Source organism: Salvia hispanica, chromosome 6, assembly GCF_029641045.1.
Source record: "Salvia hispanica isolate PSC_SH4W2 chromosome 6, Shi_PSC_v1, whole genome shotgun sequence".
NCBI lineage: Eukaryota > Viridiplantae > Streptophyta > Magnoliopsida > Lamiales > Lamiaceae > Salvia > Salvia hispanica.
Window position 1 is genome coordinate 36,044,118 of NC_142697.1, and position 21,803 is coordinate 36,065,920.

General features: G+C 36.1%; 4 protein-coding genes and 1 pseudogene across 5 annotated transcripts; 2 read left to right on the forward strand and 3 right to left on the reverse strand.

Annotated features, from left to right (window-relative positions):
* Positions 1-1,369: 1,369 nt before the first annotated feature.
* Positions 1,370-4,427, forward strand: LOC125207982 (agamous-like MADS-box protein AGL12). Its single transcript, XM_048107512.2, has 7 exons — positions 1,370-1,773; positions 2,389-2,479; positions 3,073-3,134; positions 3,330-3,432; positions 3,636-3,677; positions 3,888-3,929; positions 4,048-4,427. Exons 1-7 carry the CDS (start codon positions 1,592-1,594, stop codon positions 4,168-4,170), a joined length of 645 nt encoding a protein of 214 aa, XP_047963469.1. The 5' UTR covers positions 1,370-1,591; the 3' UTR covers positions 4,171-4,427.
* Positions 4,428-6,148: 1,721 nt separating this feature from the next.
* Positions 6,149-8,115, forward strand: LOC125199858 (GDSL esterase/lipase At1g71691-like). Its single transcript, XM_048097722.1, has 5 exons — positions 6,149-6,455; positions 6,713-6,834; positions 7,102-7,341; positions 7,443-7,692; positions 7,769-8,115. Exons 1-5 carry the CDS (start codon positions 6,188-6,190, stop codon positions 7,987-7,989), a joined length of 1,101 nt encoding a protein of 366 aa, XP_047953679.1. The 5' UTR covers positions 6,149-6,187; the 3' UTR covers positions 7,990-8,115.
* A 214-nt stretch (positions 8,116-8,329) lies between these two features.
* LOC125207208 (uncharacterized) lies at positions 8,330-9,803 on the reverse strand. The gene is made up of 3 exons (XM_048106454.2): positions 9,496-9,803; positions 8,862-8,976; positions 8,330-8,559 (listed from the first exon to the last, which is right to left on the reverse strand). The coding sequence occupies exons 1-3, from the start codon at positions 9,724-9,726 to the stop codon at positions 8,486-8,488; spliced, it is 420 nt and encodes a 139-aa protein (XP_047962411.1). The 5' UTR covers positions 9,727-9,803; the 3' UTR covers positions 8,330-8,485.
* Positions 9,804-10,191: 388 nt separating this feature from the next.
* LOC125199859 (glucuronoxylan 4-O-methyltransferase 1 pseudogene) lies at positions 10,192-11,298 on the reverse strand (annotated as a pseudogene).
* A 633-nt stretch (positions 11,299-11,931) lies between these two features.
* On the reverse strand, positions 11,932-20,067 carry LOC125207158 (dynamin-2A-like). Of its 2 annotated transcripts, none has more exons than XM_048106384.2 (22): positions 19,655-20,067; positions 18,333-18,383; positions 18,116-18,236; positions 17,884-17,973; positions 17,639-17,700; positions 17,245-17,359; positions 16,779-17,121; positions 16,475-16,622; positions 16,234-16,335; positions 16,028-16,147; positions 15,854-15,937; positions 15,631-15,758; positions 15,452-15,536; positions 15,157-15,295; positions 14,392-14,468; positions 14,250-14,306; positions 13,669-13,819; positions 13,432-13,580; positions 13,129-13,242; positions 12,972-13,039; positions 12,576-12,739; positions 11,932-12,446 (listed from the first exon to the last, which is right to left on the reverse strand). In XM_048106384.2, the coding sequence occupies exons 1-22, from the start codon at positions 19,805-19,807 to the stop codon at positions 12,223-12,225; spliced, it is 2,745 nt and encodes a 914-aa protein (XP_047962341.1). In that variant the 5' UTR covers positions 19,808-20,067; the 3' UTR covers positions 11,932-12,222. The 2 variants fall into 2 exon arrangements, with proteins under 2 accessions (XP_047962341.1, XP_047962340.1); XM_048106383.2 differs by having other exon boundaries at positions 11,932-12,449.
* Between the last annotated feature and the right edge of the window lie 1,736 nt (positions 20,068-21,803).

A 21,803-nucleotide genomic window follows, 5' to 3' on the forward strand; every position in this document is an offset into this window, starting at 1 on the left:
AATTGGATTATTAGAGGGGGCTGAAGCTGAACTGTACATTCTCAATTTATTTAATTAATAAAAGGTGAGAAAGCTCAAATTAATTTCAAGTGTCATGATAGGACCTGTATGGATATTAGAATATTTTAGATATGCTTGAGAAGTAGTATATGCAACTGCAAGTCTGCAAGCATATACTCCCCCTCCATAATAGTGGAGTCATTTTTCATTTTGGTACTAGTAGTGGAGTCATTTTTCATTTTGGTACTAGTAGTGGAGTCATTTTCATTTATACTAAAAGTCAATATATTTTTTCTAAATTACTTTATCCTCTCTAACTGTAATCTTTCTATTTTTTCCTCTCTTACTTTATTACTTATTTTATTTAATATATTACACATCATTTTCTTAATCTCCGTGTCAGAAAGAAATGTCTCCACTTCTCTGGAACGGAGGAGTATATACTGTCCGAAAACATAAACATTTTAACGTATCTTAGAGTTTCAAATTAAACATAACTTTTGGCTCGTTCACAAAAATGCAATCAAAACTATTAGAAAAATGACGCTGCACATACAATTTATATGTTGTTAACCGAAAAAGGCTCGACCAATAAATTTTTCTGCATCTATCATCATATATATTCAAAACATTATTAAGATTTTTTTTTAAAATTAAAAGAAAAGAAAAAATAGTAGAGAAATCACAACAATAAATATAATTGTCTACTAGAGGATGTCCTAGTCATAAAATGAGTACATGCATCATGATCGATATGAGGCTAAAAATCTCAGGTTCGATATTTGAGATGTGAATTATAACATATATGTACTAGTATATTTTTTTCTATCACTACATTAATTTGATTTTACTTTGCGTGCATAAAAAATAAAGACTATGGATTCTCCTAAACTAATTCTTTTATCACAAGATCCATGAGTGGGGTGCAAAAGGCTGGTAGTTCAACACTCTACTTCATTGTTGATGGCCACTTGTACTACTATAATGTATTATCCCACTTCACTATAACTTTAAGGATCTTGTCTAAAATATATTCCACCACAAAAATAAAATAACAATAATAAAAAAAACAAAAAAAAAACTATATGTGGATCAGCTCCATGTTAGTATTCGCCACGTCAGCCCAATCGTTGAACGCCACAATGGCGGGCTTCTTCGTCTTATCACTCTCAAGTCTCACCAAAAGATGTGTGCTGTCTTTAGGTAGCATAATTACAAAGAGAAACAAGTGTCAAATGATGGATAATTAAGGTGTTATACTAAATAAGCCTAAAAAGGTCGTGTGTAGTTAAGTTATTAAAAGTGGCCTCCTCCAACCATGAAAATGATAGACTTAATTTAGTACTATTTGTTTATTGGGAGAGAATATGTGTGTGTATATAAGGTTGTGTGAGGAGTGTATGTTTTTGGTCAAGTACTACTAGCAAAAGTTTAGTGAGAGAAAGGCAACAGTCTCGAAGCTAGTTCAAACTAGTGGGAGCTGCTTGTCTGCAAGCTTAATTACACCACTCACCAAAATTTAAAGAATAAATTGTTGATATAAGTATTTTTTTTTTTACTTAGGGAGATTTTTTCTGGGTGTGGTGTAGTGATGGCTCGGGGAAAGACGCAGATGAAGAGGATCGAGAATCCGGTGCACCGTCAGGTGACCTTCTGCAAGAGGCGGACGGGGCTGCTGAAGAAGGCCAAGGAGCTCTCTGTGCTTTGTGATGCTGAGATTGGACTCTTTATTTTATCTGCCCATGGAAAGCTCTATGAACTTGCCACCAATGGGTATTTCATCTGTCTCTCTATACAGTACTCCCTCCGTCCCAAGATAAGTGACTTACTTCTTTTGGGCACGGATTTAAGGAATGGTATTTAAATAAGTTAAAGTGAAGAGAGTAAAGTATGAGAAAGGGAAAAGTAGAGGAGAGAAGAGAGAATAAAGTAGGTGGAGAATAAAGTAAGAGAGATGACTTTTTGCTAAAAATGGAAATAGGTCACTTATAGTGGGACACTCCAAAAAGGAATACAAGTCACTTATCTTGGGACGGAGGGAGTATATAAATATATATCTGCGCGTCTTATTTATTTATTTATTTATTTTTAAGAAGTCATTAAAACAAATTACTTAAAAATCAAAACGTGATTTATTCATTTTCTCTAATTCTAAATAAATAAATAAAATAACAAATCGAGCTTGTAGTGTCAAACTAAGTACATATGAAACAAAATAGCAAACGCATGTTCATTACGAATGATGCTGGTAGTCGGAATATTTCGATTTTAAGGTCATCCAAAGCATAATTCTCACCCAAGTTGAACAACAGATTAATTTACTTAAATTGTTTCGTATATATACATGCATGTTTCAATTTTTTTTTCTTGTTTATAATAAAATTGCAGAAGCATGAAAAGCTTGATTGACAAATATACAAAGTATAGCAAGGAAATCCCAGCTGAGGAACCCAAAGAGAAGCAAGCTAGCGAATTTATGGTACGTCAACTCAACAGAAGTTAAGCCTTAATTATATTTCAACGTACGTACAAGATCTTAGATTCTGATCGTTTTAGTCTAAATTTATTACCCCAAAAAACTGAATATATGTAAGTAAGACAGAATCTGGTGCCTTTTATGATATTATATAAACAACTATATAAATGCTGTCAAAGCTTTAACTTATATAAATGCAACTATGCAAAGCTCAAAGCTGTCAAATAAGTGACCGCTTATTCAGTTATTCTTGCTTTTTGGAGACAAAACTACATGGGCAAGATGAGAATATATTACTCCATTTAGATCAATCAAATAAAACTTTAATAAATTAATTACTCCACCTTTTTGCGAACCTTTATGTACTTTTAAACTCGGTATGATTAGATATTACGTAGTAATTAATTTTGAACTAAAAAAGTAACATAGATAAATATGATAGATTAAATATACTAAATGCAACTCAAATATTGTATACACCCTCTTTTCATATCAGATAGACATAAAAAATATTACAAGAATTTTATAGGGTGTGAAATAATATTTGCAAATATCTTAAGACCATTTTAAAGTAGTCAAATGCATTTTCCATTTAGGATCTGAAAGAAGAGATTAACCTGCTGAAGAACGAGACAGAGATTCTCCAGAAAGGAATAAGGTAAATTATATATATATATATATAGGGATGTATTCAAATCCTTTTCATATCTTTTGTCCTTTTTCATATATATATATATATATATATAAACATATTTTCCAATTATTGGCATAATCAAACACTACAAAGACATGAATTTTGTTTTGATTTATATAGAAAAAAAGGATTAAATTTTGGAAATTACTTAATTTTTAGGTATATTTCTGGAGGGGGAGCTCCTGGTACAATGACTTTGAATGAGCTGAATGTTCTTGAGAAACATCTTGAGACATGGATTTATCAGGTTCGCTCTGCTAAGGTATGTTTTCTCACACTCGTAAACAACATTTTTTATGTCATATTTTATTTCATTGTTATACGAAGTGATAAAATGAAATAGGAGAACAAGTGACTTGTTTTAACACATGCATGAATCATGCATGTAATAATATTCTCACACTTTTTATAATTTCATCTATTGTGCTTATATTACTTTAAACATTTTGGTACATTTTGGTACAGATGGATATTATGGCTCAAGAAATCCAGCTGCTGAAGAATAAGGTTAGACTGATAACAAAATTTTTAATGATATATTTATAAGTATGCAATTATCTTTATTATTGGGTGAATAGTTTATTTTAAATCCTTCGTACATACTTATTTTAAAATTATAACTATAAGTATTCAATAATCTGCATTTTTTTTTTATTATCACATTATTTTCTAGTACAAAACTGAAAATGAACTTTATATATATCTTGTCTAATGTAGGAAGGAATTCTTCAAGCAGCATACAACCATCTGCAAGAGAAGGTATATGTAATTTCAAATCACATTCATAAAAATACATATGTGCTCATATATGTTGGTTATGTATATATTAAACACAAAATTTAGAAGTTTTCTTGATAACTAATTTGAATTTGTGCAGATAGATGAGCAATATGGGATGATTGAACTGACACCAATGCTGACTAACATTCAATACCCTCTAACCACTAACATTAATCAGTACCCACTAACTATACCAAATCAAGAGATATACCAGTTTTAAATTAGCAAATATATGCCCATATATTTATTACTTTTAATTTGGGCATATTATTGTAAGAAAATAAAATTGGTGTTTTCACTCACTTTGACTAGACTTAGTTGGTGAGTGATGGAATTATATGGGTGTATGTGAAACTTGTACTTGTGATGTTATGTCATGGCATGTTTTCATTTTTCCATTATTCGAAGATTTTCACTTTATGTAATGACAAGTTTGTGTTAATTTGTTCGCTCTTAAAGTATCCTTTTTAATTTGAATTTAGTTTGAATTTGTGAATCTTGATTAACCCTTTGTGTTTAAGATATATTTATATCAAAATGGGGTGTTATATTTTTGAAAATGTACTGTTTATATTGTTATGTTAAGGGCTAATAACCGGAAAATACACAGATTAATTCAGGTCTTTACCACCAACTTTGAATGTGGTGAAAAAATACATCCAACTTTTAGCGTGTAATGTAGTAACTAGTTTTCAACAGTCAGCGTGTAATGTAGTAACTAGTTTTCAACAGTCAAATTTTGCCCAAATTTTATTATGTTTTAGAAAAAATAGTGCATTTGTTTTGATGCAATTAAATAGTGGAAACGCGTGCCCATCTTTGGAATTCGTTGCGAATTTATGTCAAACGCAGTTGGCAATTAACTCAGCAATCCCCAAACCACCAACTCCAGAATTTAATAAAGTGAAAAATAATATTATAATCCTTCTATTTTACTTTTTTTTCTTAATCAGAACAGGCATTGTAGCCTATAGGTGGATGCAGAAAAAGATGGTGGCAGTGGCACAACTTTATTCAAATTATACATATTACAAATAATAATTGTAGTTCATTAAGGCTTAATCAACCACAAGCCATTGTAGTATATGCTTAATTTATTCGAACTAAATTTGATGAAAAAGTGAACCGTGACATCATCTACTAATCTAAATTAGAGATTTTTTTAAATTAATTTCAACGGTCTTGAGATATATACATATTTTTAAAACGATTAGTTACAAAAATTTTACAAACAACTTCTTCATAAAATTAAACCATAATGATTTAGTTTGATTCAATCTTATAAATTCTCAACAAATAGAAAAATACATTAGAAAATATTAAAATTGATTTTAAACACTAAAAAGTTCTACCAAAAAAATACATGAGCGAAATAAGATATTTCAATTTTTAATTTATGAAGGTTGAACTGTTAAATAATCGTAATAAAGATTAAAATATAGAGGCCATGAAGCTGTTAATATTTGACCTCCATCTATAACAGAAAAATAGTCTCGTGGAGTTTAGTGCATCCATCAAAATTAATCTCATGCTAAAATTTGAAATCCCTTATTAAATGAAAATATCTTTTTCTTTTCTATTTTATTCAAAATATCTCTTTCTCTCAATTTTTTTTTTCAATTTCGCATAAAGCCCGTATCATCCACCAATGCCCCAATTTTTATTTTTCTGAAGAAGTATGTTACTTGAACATAACTAGTGAGTTTAGAATCATTCTTTTATGAGACAAAATACACACAACTTTCTCCATTGATAGGATTGTACAGTAAATTATCGGATTGATCTAAAGGATTTTCAAATTAATAAGGGAACCAACAAGTATTTATTTCAAATTTGTTTAATTGTTTTTACACACAATACAATATTCCACATCTCTATTAGGAGTATTAGATGATCACAAAAATAATTCATACAAAGCATAGTCAAAAAGCTCTAAAAACCATTTGCAGTTTGGAGTCAAATTGAAGTTCAATATTAATGTAGTCAATGAAGACACACTATTTAAATCCAAAAAATATAAATCCAGAAACATGTATCTTAAAAATAAAAATGATTTACTAAATTTGATAAGTGAGAAGAATAAGATGCACACAAACCAACACTGAAGAAGTAAATAAAATATTGGTTGCATATTAAGTTGAGCATAGACTACACAGGTGAGCATATTTACTTCTCCTCCAACCACCGCCCATTCTTGCTTAAAACCATCCTCACACACTCATTACTCATCATCAACAATGGGTGATAGTTTGTTCAAGTTTTGCAGCCTCCTTGTGCTCTTCGCAGGCTTATGCTATGGCCAAGGAGATGAGGATGCAAACGGAGCAAGAGGCAGAGGAGCTATGCTGCCTGCCATGTTTGTTTTTGGTGATTCTTTAATCGATAATGGTAACAACAACGATTTGCCTTCTCTTGCTAAGGCCAATTACTTACCTTATGGTATCGATTTTCGTGGCGGGCCCACCGGTAGATTCTCCAACGGGTACACTATGGTCGACACCATCGGTAATTGTTTCAAGCCCAAATATACTGCTGAATCAATCATTTTTTAAGTTTTAGTCTACAATCAGCGACTCGCTCAATATACTGTTGGGTTGGCTATATTTTCAATTTTCAGCATGCAACCCTGCATTCTAATACTATGGTAGAAATTCATGGGGTTACATCTTAAAAAAGATTGGTGATAAACAATTTCAGCTAGTATTTTTTTGGGGGGGTGTGAGATATTTATTGATCCATGCATTATTGGGTTGTACGTGCAGCTGAGTTGCTTGGACTTCCGTTGATTCCTCCTTACTCTGAGGCTTCCGGCGATCAACTGAGATTTGGAGTTAATTATGCGTCCGCTGCTTCTGGAATTCTAGACGACACAGGCAGAAATTTTGTGAGTTTTTTTTTTTTTTTTTTTTTTTTCCATGCAAATAAAATTGAGTGATTCAAAATGTTAGGTAGAAATTAAAGAGTATTAATAGTATAATTAAGACAAATTGATATATTTATTTATTATGATTACATATTCTTAAAAAATTGATTTTACCATTTCATTTATTTTATATTCTGTCATAGCAATCAATCGAATATTGATTAGAAGCATACATAAAATTGATTGCTTCGACTTACTAATAGAAATGTGACAATGTCATGTGGACAGGTGACTCGAATCCCATTCAATCAACAGATCAAAAACTTCGAGAACACTCTGGACCAGCTCACGGACCGTCTCGGAGCCCTCGAACTGGCCCAGGAACTGTCGAGGTGCATTTTCTTCGTCGGAATGGGCAGCAACGACTACCTCAACAACTATCTCATGCCAAACTACGACACCAAAAATCACTACAATGCCCAACAATATGCAGATCTCCTAACCCAACAATACTCACAACAACTCACTGTAAGTGATTAAAAAATTACTAGTGGAATATATACAGTATTTTCTAATTTTGAATTTAAGAAAATTTTATTTAAATTATGTTGATTTTGATTATAATGCAGAGACTGTACAATCTCGGAGCTAGGAAGTTTGTGATTGCCGGATTAGGGCTAATGGGCTGCATTCCGAGCATCCTAGCTCAGAGCAGGAATGGGGTGTGCTCCGAGGAGGTGAACCAGCTAGTTGCCCCGTTCAACACGAACACGAAGGTGATGATAAACAACCTCATCCGCAATCTTCCCGGAATCCGGTTCTCCTACATTGACATCCACAACATGTTCCAAGATCTCCTGGCAAATGCTAGATCATATGGTAGGTACCCTGAATTGATCAAGATTCAATTTTGACTCAAGAGTCTGATACTAAATTTGATTGAACGATTGATTAGGTTTCAGCGTGGTGAACCGTGGGTGCTGTGGAATTGGGAGGAACAGAGGCCAGATAACTTGTTTGCCGATGCAGACGCCGTGCCCTAATAGGAACCGATACATTTTCTGGGACGCTTTTCATCCGACAGAGGCCGTGAACGTCTTGTTTGGGAGGAAGGCCTTCAATGGGGGCAATGATGTGGCTTATCCGTATAATATAGAGCAACTTGCTCGCCTATGAAGTTTAGGGCTCTATGGCCTATTAATTTGTGGGTTTTGTAAGAAGAGAAGATGGTTGTTTCTATTTTGATCATATTTGTTAAGCAGCTTAATTGATTTCTGATTAATGAATGTGCGATTTTAGACATTTTTGCTTCGTTTTAAGATGAAAAAGCAGTTCACAATTGAATGTGTCATATGTGATTCTTGAACTCCAATACACTCGTGTCTTGCCAACTAAGAAGCGCTTCATCTTATTTTAATACTACTATAAGATAAGTTCACGAGGACAACGTTAAACCTATTTTCTTACCAAATTTGTAAAAATCATACTCAATTTTCATTTAAAAATAGACAATTGATTTAGATATATGGGAGCTCAGATTCATGAGTCTCTGATCATTTAAAATACAAAAAACTCCTTGAAACTGAAGCAATTGTACAATAATTTAGATGAATACAAGGAAACAAGAGCTCTTTCTATGGCCAAGCATTCTACCAAAAAACGTATTGTTGTTTTAACGAACCTTACGAGCTTTCTCCTCCTGACCTAATCCAAGCGATTTCTGCGCATCTGCTATACCATCGGGATCTGCTCAAGAAAATGGCATGAAGTTAAAAACATGACGACACGTAACTAAATTGATAAGAAGCTTCCCCTCCAACCATTAGGTCGGGATTTGAGTAATCCAATGTGTGAGAGTGTGAATTGTAACTAAAAAAACAGTTAAAGCCATCATAGTTTTTTCTTCTGTCTCATGCTTTCGCGTATGGATTGAGGAGTCAGACGGGATTAATCATGGATCATTTTAATCGAGATAGATGCATAAAACAAATGCAATAGAATAGGAAAGAGGCGATAGAGTGAAGAAGAAGAAGAAGACTCCAACTCACCGAAGAACTGTGTGAAGATCCTTGTGAAGAAGGACAAATTGCGCGAGACATTGTACGCCATTGTTGGAGGAAGGGGCTTGACAATCGTATCAATGCTGAAGACGTTTTGAAGGAACTGCAAAAGCACAAGGGAGTCGTTACTGATTTTCACCAGGAACATCACAACAATTGGCATTAAACAGCAAGCATATCGAAGCATAATTAATCTTCTAATCTTTCACTCCTCCAAAAAACAAAAAACAAAAGCAAATGAGACTTTAGCATCATCAATGAAAGAGCATTTTCAACATCAAACATCTTGGCAACATATTATTATAAAAACTACTTAGTTTTCATTTCTTAGCTGATTAGAGTAATGAATTCCGTTAAAAAAATGCCTATTTGATAACTCATTCCTTCAAAAACTAAAGCAAATGAGACCTTATCAACATCAATGGAGAGCATTTTCAATGTTAAACATCTCTGCAAACACATTTTCAGTACACAGAGAGAGGCATTTTATCAAACACCTCGGGCGCATCGCTATAACTAACTCTTTACTTAAATAAAAACCTAATCCCCAAAACACAGACCTAAATCAGAGGAGAGATTGCAAAATGCAAACAAAAACTAATTGGATAAGATTTCAATTCACCTGGAAATTGCGCTGGAAGCTGTAGCGAAGTTCAGGGTCGATTTCAGTGAGAGAATCCTCCCCAGCGGTGTCGTTTTTGGAACCGAAAGTCTTCTTGCCGGGGACGTGCATTTTGGGTGTTGCACCGGGCTGTGACGTCACCTTCAACTTAGCGTCCTTGAATTTGTCGTCTTCTTGTGGGCCCATCCTCCATGGCGCTGATGACAGCAGCTCTTTCTTCTTTTGCGCCATGATTGCGATTGATTACAGCTGTTTGTTTCTCTGGTTTGTGCAGTCGTGAATTTGAAGAAGAAGAAGATTAAACCAAGAGTGGATAGAATAGTGGTGGGGGTTATACTTATACGACGCCGTTTAGTGTTCTCTCAAACATTTTTGCAAATTTGCCCTTCAGCTTCTTCATAATTTAGGATTGCCTCTCAACCTATTTATCTTCATTTTTAAACTTGTTTTATATTTCTAAAATAATATAGCAATACAGTATTATTAATTTGCATGAAAATGAGTTGGAAATAAGTTGGGATCTTGGAATATAATCAAAACATTAATTAATTGCTACAAATTGGGACAGAATATAAAGGTTTAAACAAAAATGATAAAATCCCTAAAAGTCATGATATATTTCCAATGAAATCAAAACAGCTTGGAAAATGTAACAAATTTGAAATAGGCATGCCATAATTAAAATGATGAATATGCTATACTTTAATAATTTCATGATATATAATCAGAAAATCTCGTACAATCAATACGAATCCATAAATTCAAAAAATAAAAAATTAAGAAACACAAAATATAGGAGGTGCATAGTTTGTCACACACGTATAATATAGTACTCCATATGTTTATGTCTATGGACAAAAAGGTCTACCCGAACTAGTCCTATGACTAGGGATATTGAAATGCCTAATCCTCCCTTCTTGCTCAACCAAGTATCCCTCACATAACAATTCCTTTGAAAACCTATCTTCCACAACCCTATCCACATCATGCACAAACACATCACTCTCCCCACTCTCTCTATTCCTTGCCATCAACCCGGCCGTGTAGATTGCGCTCATCCGCCCGGGCGCCCCATCAAAGTACCCGGTCGGGGCGTCCACCATGATCAGGTCCCACTCCACGTCGTAAACCTCACTAGGAAATCCAGACAGCGCTAGCTGGCACTTGGAGAATCTAGGGTCACTCACGACCCTACATTCTTCTCTGGAGGCCACCTCCAGAAGCTCGTCGGCCTGGGACACTTTTGTGTCATAGGTCACGTGGTATGCCTCGAGGGATGGGATCTGCGCCTTGATTTGGGCGATCCACTCCTTGTCCTCTTCTAGGAAGACGGTCCGGCCGCCGTAGTTGAGGGATGTCCACATCAAGCTGTCGTGGCCCAATCCGAAGACTAGGAAGTTGCATGGGGATTTTTTTTCGAGGATTTTGAGGGAAATGGAGATTTCTTTTAGTGTTTGTTGTGGGGTGAAGTTGAGGGTTGCATAGTGGACTAGTGCGTGGGCTAGGGAAGGTGGGATTTTGGTGCATGATGGTGCGGAGTTGGAGAGGGAAGGGCAGTTGATCGATGAGTTCGATGGGTGGAGGGTGGCCGGAGTCGAGGGGGTGGGTTGGGAGTAGGGGAATGTTGATCGGAGGATCAAGAAGAGGAAGAGGAGGAAGAAGAAACATATCAAGATTGTCTTGAGATTGTAAGGGTAGTATGGTTTACCTCTCATGTCTAGTGGTTAAATTGGACCAAAATCAAGTTATTGAAAAAGTGGGAGGAGATTTGAAGGTGGGAGTTTGTAGATGAATTGGTGGGGAAACAAGAAGGATATGATTTTTATGGGTGATTTTTGGTTTTGCTTTATTTAGTCTTGGAGTTGAAGCAATGAGTTGTTGTGGGTTGATTGGGACATTCTAACTTATAATGATTGGTTGATGGTATGTTAATTAGGTGGGGTATTAGGTGACATTGAGGTTGTTATGTCTTATCTAACAAGTGACTTCGAAGGTTATATAGTCCTAGCGTTAAAATATTGTTGTATTGTTAGATATTAAGTAGTACTAGTATATGTTACAATTAGAGAATTGGATGGTGCTTCACGCTACATTTTATAATGTATTTAGTTAGTTAACATAATGCTTTCAGCAACTATTAGGTGGTAAGATGATAATGTTTAAACAATTAATCTCACTCTTTATATGAGAGACATCATACTTGTTCCTCTACAAGATAGGAGGGGCTCGGACCCCTGCCAATTATATTCATTCTTATAAGAAAAAAAATCGTAAAATTGTCGATATTTAGTAGGACGAAAACTCAAAAATATGGAGAATACAGTTTCTCCTTTATATTTCGTATTTCACTATCATCAAAACATAACATCAAAATGTCCTTTGTTATGGCATCCTCAAATTCAAAACAGAAAATAGCAATATATTAATATAAGGAGGTCATGAAAAATTATAAGATTATTTCCAAAAAATTATAGATTACATATATATAGCATTCACGATAATATTTTTCCATGGGAGTTCTACCAATACACAAGAACTTCAGCAGCTGAGAACACAACTGACAGAAGCACAACATAAACCGAACATCTATACACAAAAATGTCTATATGGATTGATCCTGGAAAGAGCAAACCATGGAGAAGACTTAGAGCTCGATGAGAGCTCGAGAAACTGATGAAACACCCGACAAGAATTGCAAGAATCGATTTGTCAAAATTTCCATCTACCTTAGAATCTATAACCAGAGCCAAATGATGGAGGAGCAGGTGGCAAACGATTGGGTGTGCGTCGGCCACCAGGGTTTATATCACCATTTTGAGAAGGATCACTGTTCCTGCGGCTGTGGCCATTTGATCTAGAATCCCCATATGATGGGTTTGAACCGTTGGCAGCAGCATCAAACGCAGATCTCCAGTCATCCCCAGAAGATGGACCAGCAGTGGTTGGACTTTCTACTGATGTAGAGAGGAAAACGTTACATGCTTACAAAAGAATTCTCATATATCAAAATAAATAAAACCATGTATAAGCTATATAATCTTTGTAAGAATAGACACTTTTATGATAGTAAAACAGATCACCTCCATTAGAATAGGTGGATGCAGCGGCTGCCCGATTATCATGAATACTGAGTTGTCTAGTAAGCTTGGAAAGAATAGAGGACTGTTTCTGGATACGCTCTCTCCTCCGCTTGACATTCTGGTCCTCCTGGAGCAGCTCTTCTATTCTTGCCATGCTTTGAGCACTATCATTCCGTATTACCCGAGTCAAGTCATGAACACGAAAAGAAAAGCATAAGATGCAAAAATCTTTTTAACAAGGAGATGAATGTTCATATAGATATTGACGAACTAGCTTAATAAGGCTGAGCCTAGTGAATATTCTCTAATCTTTCCATGTGAATTCGCTGTGGTTAAGAAATACAAACTGCCGAAAGCATCATACACCATTGGATGGATGCATGAAAGGAGACTAACCTTATTGAACTGTATAGCTTAAATAGCATGTCTTCTTTTGCCTTTTCGACTTGGCAAAGCACAACTGCCTGTAATGAAATACATCACAAGTCAAAAGGTGGCTTCTCTTAAAATGTAGTACTCCATAATGGAATCTTTTTGCTATCATATATCTGACCTTTGGGACGTTGGCTGCAAGACTGTTAAGAACAGCTTCAACGTAACCACGCACTTCTTGGGCCATCCACCGAAGTTCTTCTTCTGGATCGGCAGGTCTTCTGGTCATTGTATCCTAGATGAATATTCAAAAGTGAGAACATGTATGAACGGAATTCCTAATTCACAAACAGAAAGAAACTAAAACGAGCCAAACATTTTGAATTTATAAATCAAGCAGCTGACAAAATTCACAACAATAAGAACAACTTTAATAACATAGCGTTGGACAAATTTGGCAATGCTAAGAAGTTCATGAACTTACAAGAGAACCATCAGAAAGACTTTGGCGCAATGGAGGGCCAGATTCACCCTTCACTTGACCTCCTTTTGAACTGATGATATTTCTTAGTTTATTTATCCATTCTGTCTTGTCAGTAGCACTTTCAGCCTTCAAAACAACGGCACTATGGGCTGCAGATACCGAGGAGCTCTACTTAGCTGTCTATATACTGAATTTGTATGAAGTTTCAGAAAGAGAAGGCAGCAATATTTGTGGTACCTTTCAGGACAGTCTTATATGGAACTCTACTTGTTATCTTGAATACTAGACTGGGTGCTTTTCCCGAATCTGGACCATTTGCTTTTTTATCTTTAGAGCTCTTTGGAGGAGGAGTTTCCTCATCTTCTGCAACTTCTTCCAGATTACATTCCTGAGTGTTGCAACAACAATATGACAGAATTGGTTAATTTTGGACGCAACTTCTGCGGCTATATAAAATCAAATCAACACTTTTATGAACCAACAGATGTTATGGAGCTTTAAGACAAACACTGAAACATGTTCAAGTCATATAGCTCCACAACATGCAGTAACGAAATTCAGTTCTGATTGGTAGGTATTAACACGTCCTCCTTATGACACCCCATTCTTTATAATATTATTAAAAATTCCCCAGTTTCTAACATCTTTAGATGCTCTTGTAGCATATAAACATATTACTAAACTAGAGCAACACCCCATTCTTTATAATATTATTTAAAATTTCCCAGTTTCTACATCTTTAGATGCTCTTGTAGCAAATAAACATATTACTAAACTAGAGGGCTCTGTAAAATGTGTATCACACAGCCATAAAGTACCTCCAGTGTAATGACACCACGAAAATGCCTCTCTTCCTGCTGCTTCGTGTACCCAAGCTGCAGAGGTCATGGAAAGTATATGTCATTGAAGTATGAAATGACATTTGCTTCTACAAGTAGTTGTGTAAGTCAAGGAACTCACTTTTCCTGTTTTTCCATTTAAGACGAACCATCTGCGGCTCCAGCCATTAGTTTTAGTACTCCTCTTTAACAAAAATCCTGCAGAGAGAAAGGTTAGTGATCCATAAGAAATGTGACTGTATATACATAAAAGTAGATAAGTAACCTCTTATAATCATCTATCTACCATCATATACAATTCTCAACCTTACAATTTCTACTTACTAAAAAAGCAGTATGCATGACAAAGTGAAGAGAATGGAAGACGTCTTCTGTAAGAATATTATAAACATATAAAAGGATATGGCAAGAACTTCAACAAAACACAAATAATAAATAGATAGTCAGCTTTTCTTTTTCAGTTTCATTTACTCCAACGGTCCAACCACAAAGGTCCAACTTTGTCGCTGGCATGTAAAGAATGCATATATAAGTTCATGAACTGCATTAAATGTATAGGGAACACATGTAGCTCAAGTGCCAATTTACTATATATGTATTCACTGCAAATGACCCATTTTTTCCTTCAACCAATCCAGGACCATCAAGAAAGAAAAGCTTCTAGGGAACCAAAGACAACAGTTTTGACTTTTAAATTATGATTGTTTAAAAGGATAAAGGTTTGACAGCTCATGTGGGTTCCTTACAACCAAGCTCACCTAGATACTAAAGCAATCAGATATGAAAGGCAACTGATTCTAATTCGTTCTACCAATCACCTATGCCAATAGAGGAAATGAAATATGCAAAAACAACTACATCTTTTGTGAGATTATTTTGCAAGAACCTGCTGTTATTTCTCCATCTGGTCCTGCAATCTTCAGCCCAGATCCTTCTTGGATATCTTTATCTTTACCTTTTTCTTGCTGACTAGATTTGCCATCCTTCATTGATTTTGAGTTGCCTCCAGTTTGTGGGCTAGTAGCCTGAAAGTAGGAAAATAACAATTAGAGGAGCAAATAAGATCAACCATTCTTTATCAGATGGTTATAGCAAGCAATTTTATGGTTGTTCACATACATTGAATAAGAAGACAATTTTCAATCCTAAATAAAGTAACACAAGTTTCAAAACATGTTTACCCGATTCAATATAGATTGCTCTGCCTCAGAACCCTTTTTGGAAGACCGGCCTTTCAACTCCTCTTCCCGTCGTTGTCTATCCATCCTGCAAAAACAATCAAAGACAGTAAGTGACTAAGTGTAAAAGAACATATATTCAAACGCGGGGAATGTAACTCTAAATCAATTGCAGTACTCACCGCCTCTGCACTAGACGTATGAAATGTTGAGGTGGAACATATGCACGTTCCATGTCAACAAGTGCAACTACCATGTTTTTGGCTTCATTCTTGAATCCTTCCAACGCAGTTGTGGCAATTGCTATAACCTACATAAGTTTCACAAAAGAATGCCCAATGAAGATCTAATAAAATAAACAAGACATAATGTCTTCAGTAAATGAACTAAAAGCATCTCATCAACCTCACGCTTAAAAGGAGGATATCTTCCAAGACCTGGTGTGGCATTTGCAGAAGCAGAGACAATATCAACAAGAACTCGGTGTACCTACAAAAGGTAAAAAAGAAAATTGTTTAATCAAATATATCTACACGCACAATTAACTCAAATAGGTAAATAACCAACATTTTTGTTTACCTCATCAACACAAAGGCGTGAAGATTCTTTGGCTAGCTCTAAAACACCTTTAATTAATGACCTCAGCCCTTTCTCAGGAGAGATAAGATATGGTTGATATCCATCTGCTTCGAGCACAATCTGGTTCAATTTCGAAGCATTAATACAAACACAAAAGGCATCAAAACTCATATACTCAAAATGACATAACTAATTGAAACACATACTCTTTTAACATTATTGATGTCGAAATGTCTATCCAGAGGTAGTTGCTTGATCCTGTTGGGGAAATTGCCTTCAAAACTATAAACCACTTTCCAGCCAGAACCCTGAACAGGTTAGGTAATCCAGATTCAAAACATAATTCCAGTAACATAAAGCTCAAATAAGAATAATGACTGAGGAGTTCCATAGGACACCATTCCACCTAAGAGGTATATTATCCTTTGTCTGAGTTCAGAGCATTACCTCTCCGGTTGTGATATGCTGGAGGAACTTGTCCTCAAATTCACGGCAAAGTTCCAGAGCTAAAGCTCTTGTACCCTCGGAACTATGAACCATCTGTTCACCAAGCCTGAAAAGTTCATCCTGCACTACTTGGGACTTTCCCTGGAGACTGCAATAGTCACACGATCAATATCAATATCAATATCAATAATAAATATTCAATATAGATGTAAAATAGTGCATCATACTCTAGCATATGATGCACTGAAAGAATCAATGCATCCAGACAGAACTAGGACAGAAGTAACTTCACAAGACAGCATACCCTGAAAGAAGATTTGGCAGCCTTATCTTCATTCGATTTCGGATCTGTTGAGCGAGGGTCTCCACCAATGCTAACCTCCCAAGCTTACTTTGAGGTGCTCCAGTCAGTATAGATTTCAAGCTTTCACTCTCAGCTCGCCATGCATTTTCTAAAGAATTATCAGCTCCAACGCTCCCTGACTGAGCAGATGCTATAGCAACTGACTGACCAATTAAAGCAACCCAGGGGATGTCAGATGTACTTCTCGGCCCTTGATTTAGCAAAAGAGCCTGCACAGCAGCAAGAATCTTTGGATCTGACGATGATTGATCTACTTTGCTGATCACTCCAACAGTTCTTGTACCTATTTTTAAAAAAATTACTCAGACACGTAACAAAATTTGGCACATTGGCAGATAATGTTCTGTTTCTATTTTCTTCCCCTCTTAAATTTATTAATCAAGGCAAAATTGGATAGCAAACTGACATTCTCCATCTAGTTCCTTTGCAATTCTAATAGCTTTGGCTGATGCAACTTCTGGAGCCTGGGCAGCAGGTATGACAACCAGCAATATTGCATCACTACGTTCAGCATACATACTCTGACATGAAGAGAAATGCCATCAGACAACTTAAAAGTCAAAATACTTTTGGCCCTAGGCCATAATTAACAATAATTAGTATCATTCAGTCAGAGTATGAAGGTCAAAATTCAGCAAGACTGAAGTAGGGAACATTATCAATTGTTCAACAAAAGTGCAACTGCAATCTGCAAATCAACAAAAGTGCATCTGCAAATTCTAGTAAAGTTCAAGGTGTATACAACTCAACAATCCAAATCCAAATCCAATTAAATCAAATCTTGTTAAGAAGGTACTCACCAATGAATCATCAACATTTCCCTTATCAGCTCCGGGCAAATCAATCAATTTCAATGGTGGAGCTGCCAAACCATGAAGATAAAAAAATTAGATAACTAGCCTCATGTGTTGCAAATACCAAGCTTCTTATGAGATAATATTATTAGATGCTCTTCGAAAAACAGAGAATATATCAACAGCACATAGAATGATAGTAGAAGATAAAAATGAATAAACAAATATATGAACTCCAAAAGAAGACACACCTGTACTTGTACGGAGCTTCAAATATATTTCATCACGGCTCTTGCCAGATGCTTTACTAAACCTGTCTTGTAACGAATGCCGAAGTGCACCTACGGCAGAACATTAAATTAATAAGAATGATTTCATGCAATGGTAAAACCAAATGACAATAATTTCTATCATTAACAAACCTATTTTACTTCATATTATGTGCTTTAGGAATTAGGAGTAATGTTCAGTTAGAGTCCTTACTTGCAGAAACTGCTTGAGATTTACTATCAATCTGCAACATAATAGATTTGGTGCTTAGTGAACTATCCCTTGTTAAGTCAACACATATTGGAGCACGGGTTGCACCACCTTCGCCAGTTGGCTGCAAAATTCAATAGCAGCTTTCAGAAAAATGACTTTACACATGAAGACAGTCGACCGACCTCATAATACAGTAGTTATAATATAGGGTATTTACCAATGCCGGATGACCGATTAGACTATTCAGTACTGCTGACTTACCTGCACCCTGAAAAAACAAGTACCATATGAATTAGCAAAGAATAGTAAAACTGCAACACACGCAGATAGTTCATTCACCGTAAATGGTAAGTCAATTTAGAGAATGCTAGAATACTTCAATCTGGATGATGCTTGCTTATACAGATATTCTGAGAGTGTAAAACCCAGGTGAATTGTTAAAAGATAATCCAAGATATAGTTATCATAGGTCTAATACATTATAGTAAAGTATGAATTCTATGCTTAATTTGCATAGCAAGATTGCAGCAGTTTTTTTCTACCAGTTTCCACTGCAAGGAGTAGTGGTCCTTCAAACATGAACAAGCCTAATAGAGATACAACAAACGATTTTTACCTGGCCTCAATAGGAACTAATCTATGATCAACATGATGGCTTCTATTTAAAGCTCTACAGACTTGCCATTATACCACACATTTAACAAGCTAAGCAAGTAAGCAGAATAGTGTCCACTAGGTATGAGATGTTACATACAATCACATAGCTAGTATTACAAATTTACAAATAGATTGAAACAGTTCTCGTAAATATTTGCACTGAAAGGAAACAAATGATTTATAGTACAGGTTTACATAGTTTCAAGCCTCTAACTCACTCAGATAAGACAAGAGTACTGATTGTGCAATACTCTACTACTTTCTTTCTTTCTTTACTGATATTCAGATATAAATCATATAAATACTATAAATAAATTATAATTTCACATCTTTGCACTCAAACATCCAAAACAGCAGCCTACTAAGTGAAAACAAGACATGGCATGATGACACATTTAAATAAATGCATCCATCACTCATCACAGAAACAGCATATGTCAGCTTGCCAAAAATGTCTCATTGCAATATTTGAGTTACAAGCTAGTGGGGGAAATAGAGAAAATGAAACAAATAAATGAATCAAGAGATCAGAATGTAGTATTGTTTTTAAGTTTGCTGTGATTTGGCAATTTGATTCCAGCGAAATACTAATTTAATTTTGCTTTTAATCATCCTACAGAAGTAAATTCCACCACCAATTGATTAACATAATCACATGATCTGCATCAATTGCCCAACCCAGTCATTGCAAACTGAATTTCGCATCAGCCAGCTAAATTGATCGGACAAAGATTCATCTTGAGATCAGATGAACCGCAATTTCCATTCATTAAATCAAAATCAGAGCCCGAAATGGCCAACCCCTGAGATCTAGACCGTACAACAACCACAAACCAATTCAACTGCCAACTTCAAAACAATCCTCAGATTGAGCTAACTCACAGTGTTTCCAAGAGCAACGACATTGAGGAAGGTGGACGAGCGCTTGGATGAAGAAGATGAAGACGCCGTCTCGTCCACATCTTCATCGGCGAGCATCGCCGACGCCTGCCGCATCGATTCCGAGAGCTGCGCTAGTTCCTCGATAGCCTCCATGGATTCAAATCAATCTATAAACTTTCTGAAGTGCAATTAAACGATGAATTTTCACCAAACCACTGGATCGAAGTGCCGAGAACCACAGATCCAATAGAATGGGAGGAGATCGAGCGAGAAAACTAGCGTGTATGTATTATATCTATATGTTCATGTGTGAATTGTGGAGATTTAGGGTTTGGGAGTCTGAAGTTTTCAGAAAATGGGGAAAGAAATGAAAATTTATTGAAGAAAGTGATGAATACGGTGAGCCGATTACATTCAAATTTTGAAAGGCAGATTTCAAAGTTTTTATAATTGGAAATCGTATTTATTTTATTTTATTTTGTTCATTTTGTTTTATAATAGCTCTCCCAAAAATACCTCAGCCCTTCCACAAACCTCGAATAGCCCTCGACCATCTCATTTAATTCATTTAAATGGTTGGTATTTTATCAAATATTATTGGAAAACAAAAATGAAATCAATTGGAGAAAAGAAAACATAGAAAATCTTTGTTGTATTAGAATTTTGAAAAATAATAAAACGAAAACAAACTTTCAAATAAAATCCAAATGGTATCAACGGTTATGTGTAACCCTACGTGCCCATATCTCTTTAATTATATCATGCCGGAGTTGAATATGGGCTTCTTGTTGACGCATACAAATAAATGTTTGGAGCCTCTCAACGTCGCCATGCGGTACACCCATCTGTACGAGGGTGGTGGCCACACCATGGCTTGATCTAGCAGAGCATCTTCATTGGCCCAATTGATGACTTCTGGACCTTCATTATCGACTATCATGTTATGCATGATGATACATACATACATGATATCAGCGATGCAGTCGTCGTAGAACATTCGTGTCGGGCCCTTCACCACGTCACATTGCGCTTGGAGCACACTCAACATCCTTCTGCTCACCCTCTTGCCGTTGCGCAAAGTAAACTTTCATTGAATTTGTTGGTCATCTAATCGTCTTCACAAATATGGGCCATATGGGGTATATCTCATCAGTCAAATAGTAGCCCTTATTCTGTTGGTTGTCATTGGCTACGAAAGTGGTGGTCGGACCCACGCCAAGGCACTGGTCATTGAATAGGAGCGACGACTATAGGACGTTAAAGTCGTTGTTCGACCGAAGTACGCATGTCAAATCCACAACTGGTAGTCATTAACGGCTTTGAGGATCAACATGGGATTCATACCTTTGAACCCGGTCGTGAACTGGCCTTTCCAAGCGATCGGACAGTTCTTCCATTTCCAATGCATACAATCTATGCTGCCCAACATTCCATAAAAGTCGTGCACCCTCATGTGCAAATTCATCAGACTTTGGCTTTCGAAGATATGTAAGCCCGAATACTTCGATGACGCCCCGACAAAAATTCTTCAGACACTCGCAGCCAACTTTGCCGATATGAAGGTACTCGTCCAACATGTCGGTCGATCCTCCATAAACCATCTACCTAATTGCAGTGGTGCACTTCTCTAGCAGTGATAGTCCGGGCCTGCTGCTGGCTTCTCATCGCATTCGGAAGTATTTGTAACACCGCTCCAATGCCGACACAATGTGCAGGAAAAGATCTCGTTGCGTTCTAAAACGCCGACGGAAAATCGACAGCCCCATCACGGCTCCTCGGCAAAGTAATTAGCAAACAACCGACCATGGGCACCAACATGGTCGCAGATGATTATACATCGATGCTGGATCGGTCGAGGGACCACCGGCTCCAGCTCCGCCTGATTGCGTCATTGCAATTCGCGGTCTAACTTCGTAGACGTCTTCTCCCACAAGGCGTCCGTGATGAGCTTGTCAATTGAATCCTCATCACCACCTAAAGCCATTTTTTGCGAAAAAAGTGTGAAAGTTAGGTGCGGAAGAGTGAAGTGAGAAAAATGGATTTAAAAAATAAAAAGAGAGTAGGGTAACCTTATAGGTGAAACATGAAAAATAACAAATAAATAAAAAATGTCGGACGACACCCGCTCGACGTTCGGACGACTTGCAAT

Coding starts and splice junctions, on each gene's coding strand:
- LOC125207982 (XM_048107512.2), top strand. CDS start 1,592: ATGGCTCGGGGAAAGACGCAGATGAAGAGGATCGAGAATCCGGTGCAC. Junction 2,480..3,072: donor AGCAAGCTAGCGAATTTATG/GTACGTCAACTC, acceptor TTTTCCATTTAG/GATCTGAAAGAAGAGATTAA. Junction 3,433..3,635: donor ATCAGGTTCGCTCTGCTAAG/GTATGTTTTCTC, acceptor ATTTTGGTACAG/ATGGATATTATGGCTCAAGA.
- LOC125199858 (XM_048097722.1), top strand. CDS start 6,188: ATGGGTGATAGTTTGTTCAAGTTTTGCAGCCTCCTTGTGCTCTTCGCA. Junction 6,456..6,712: donor CACTATGGTCGACACCATCG/GTAATTGTTTCA, acceptor TTGTACGTGCAG/CTGAGTTGCTTGGACTTCCG. Junction 6,835..7,101: donor ACGACACAGGCAGAAATTTT/GTGAGTTTTTTT, acceptor TCATGTGGACAG/GTGACTCGAATCCCATTCAA.
- LOC125207208 (XM_048106454.2), bottom strand. CDS start 9,726: ATGGCGCAAAAGAAGAAAGAGCTGCTGTCATCAGCGCCATGGAGGATG. Junction 8,977..9,495: donor GCTTCCAGCGCAATTTCCAG/GTGAATTGAAAT, acceptor GTGCTTTTGCAG/TTCCTTCAAAACGTCTTCAG. Junction 8,560..8,861: donor GATCTTCACACAGTTCTTCG/GTGAGTTGGAGT, acceptor TTTCTTGAGCAG/ATCCCGATGGTATAGCAGAT.
- LOC125207158 (XM_048106383.2), bottom strand. CDS start 19,807: ATGGAGGCTATCGAGGAACTAGCGCAGCTCTCGGAATCGATGCGGCAG. Junction 16,623..16,778: donor CTGCCAAATCTTCTTTCAGG/GTATGCTGTCTT, acceptor TGACTATTGCAG/TCTCCAGGGAAAGTCCCAAG. Junction 13,820..14,249: donor GTGGTGTCATTACACTGGAG/GTACTTTATGGC, acceptor TGCAACACTCAG/GAATGTAATCTGGAAGAAGT.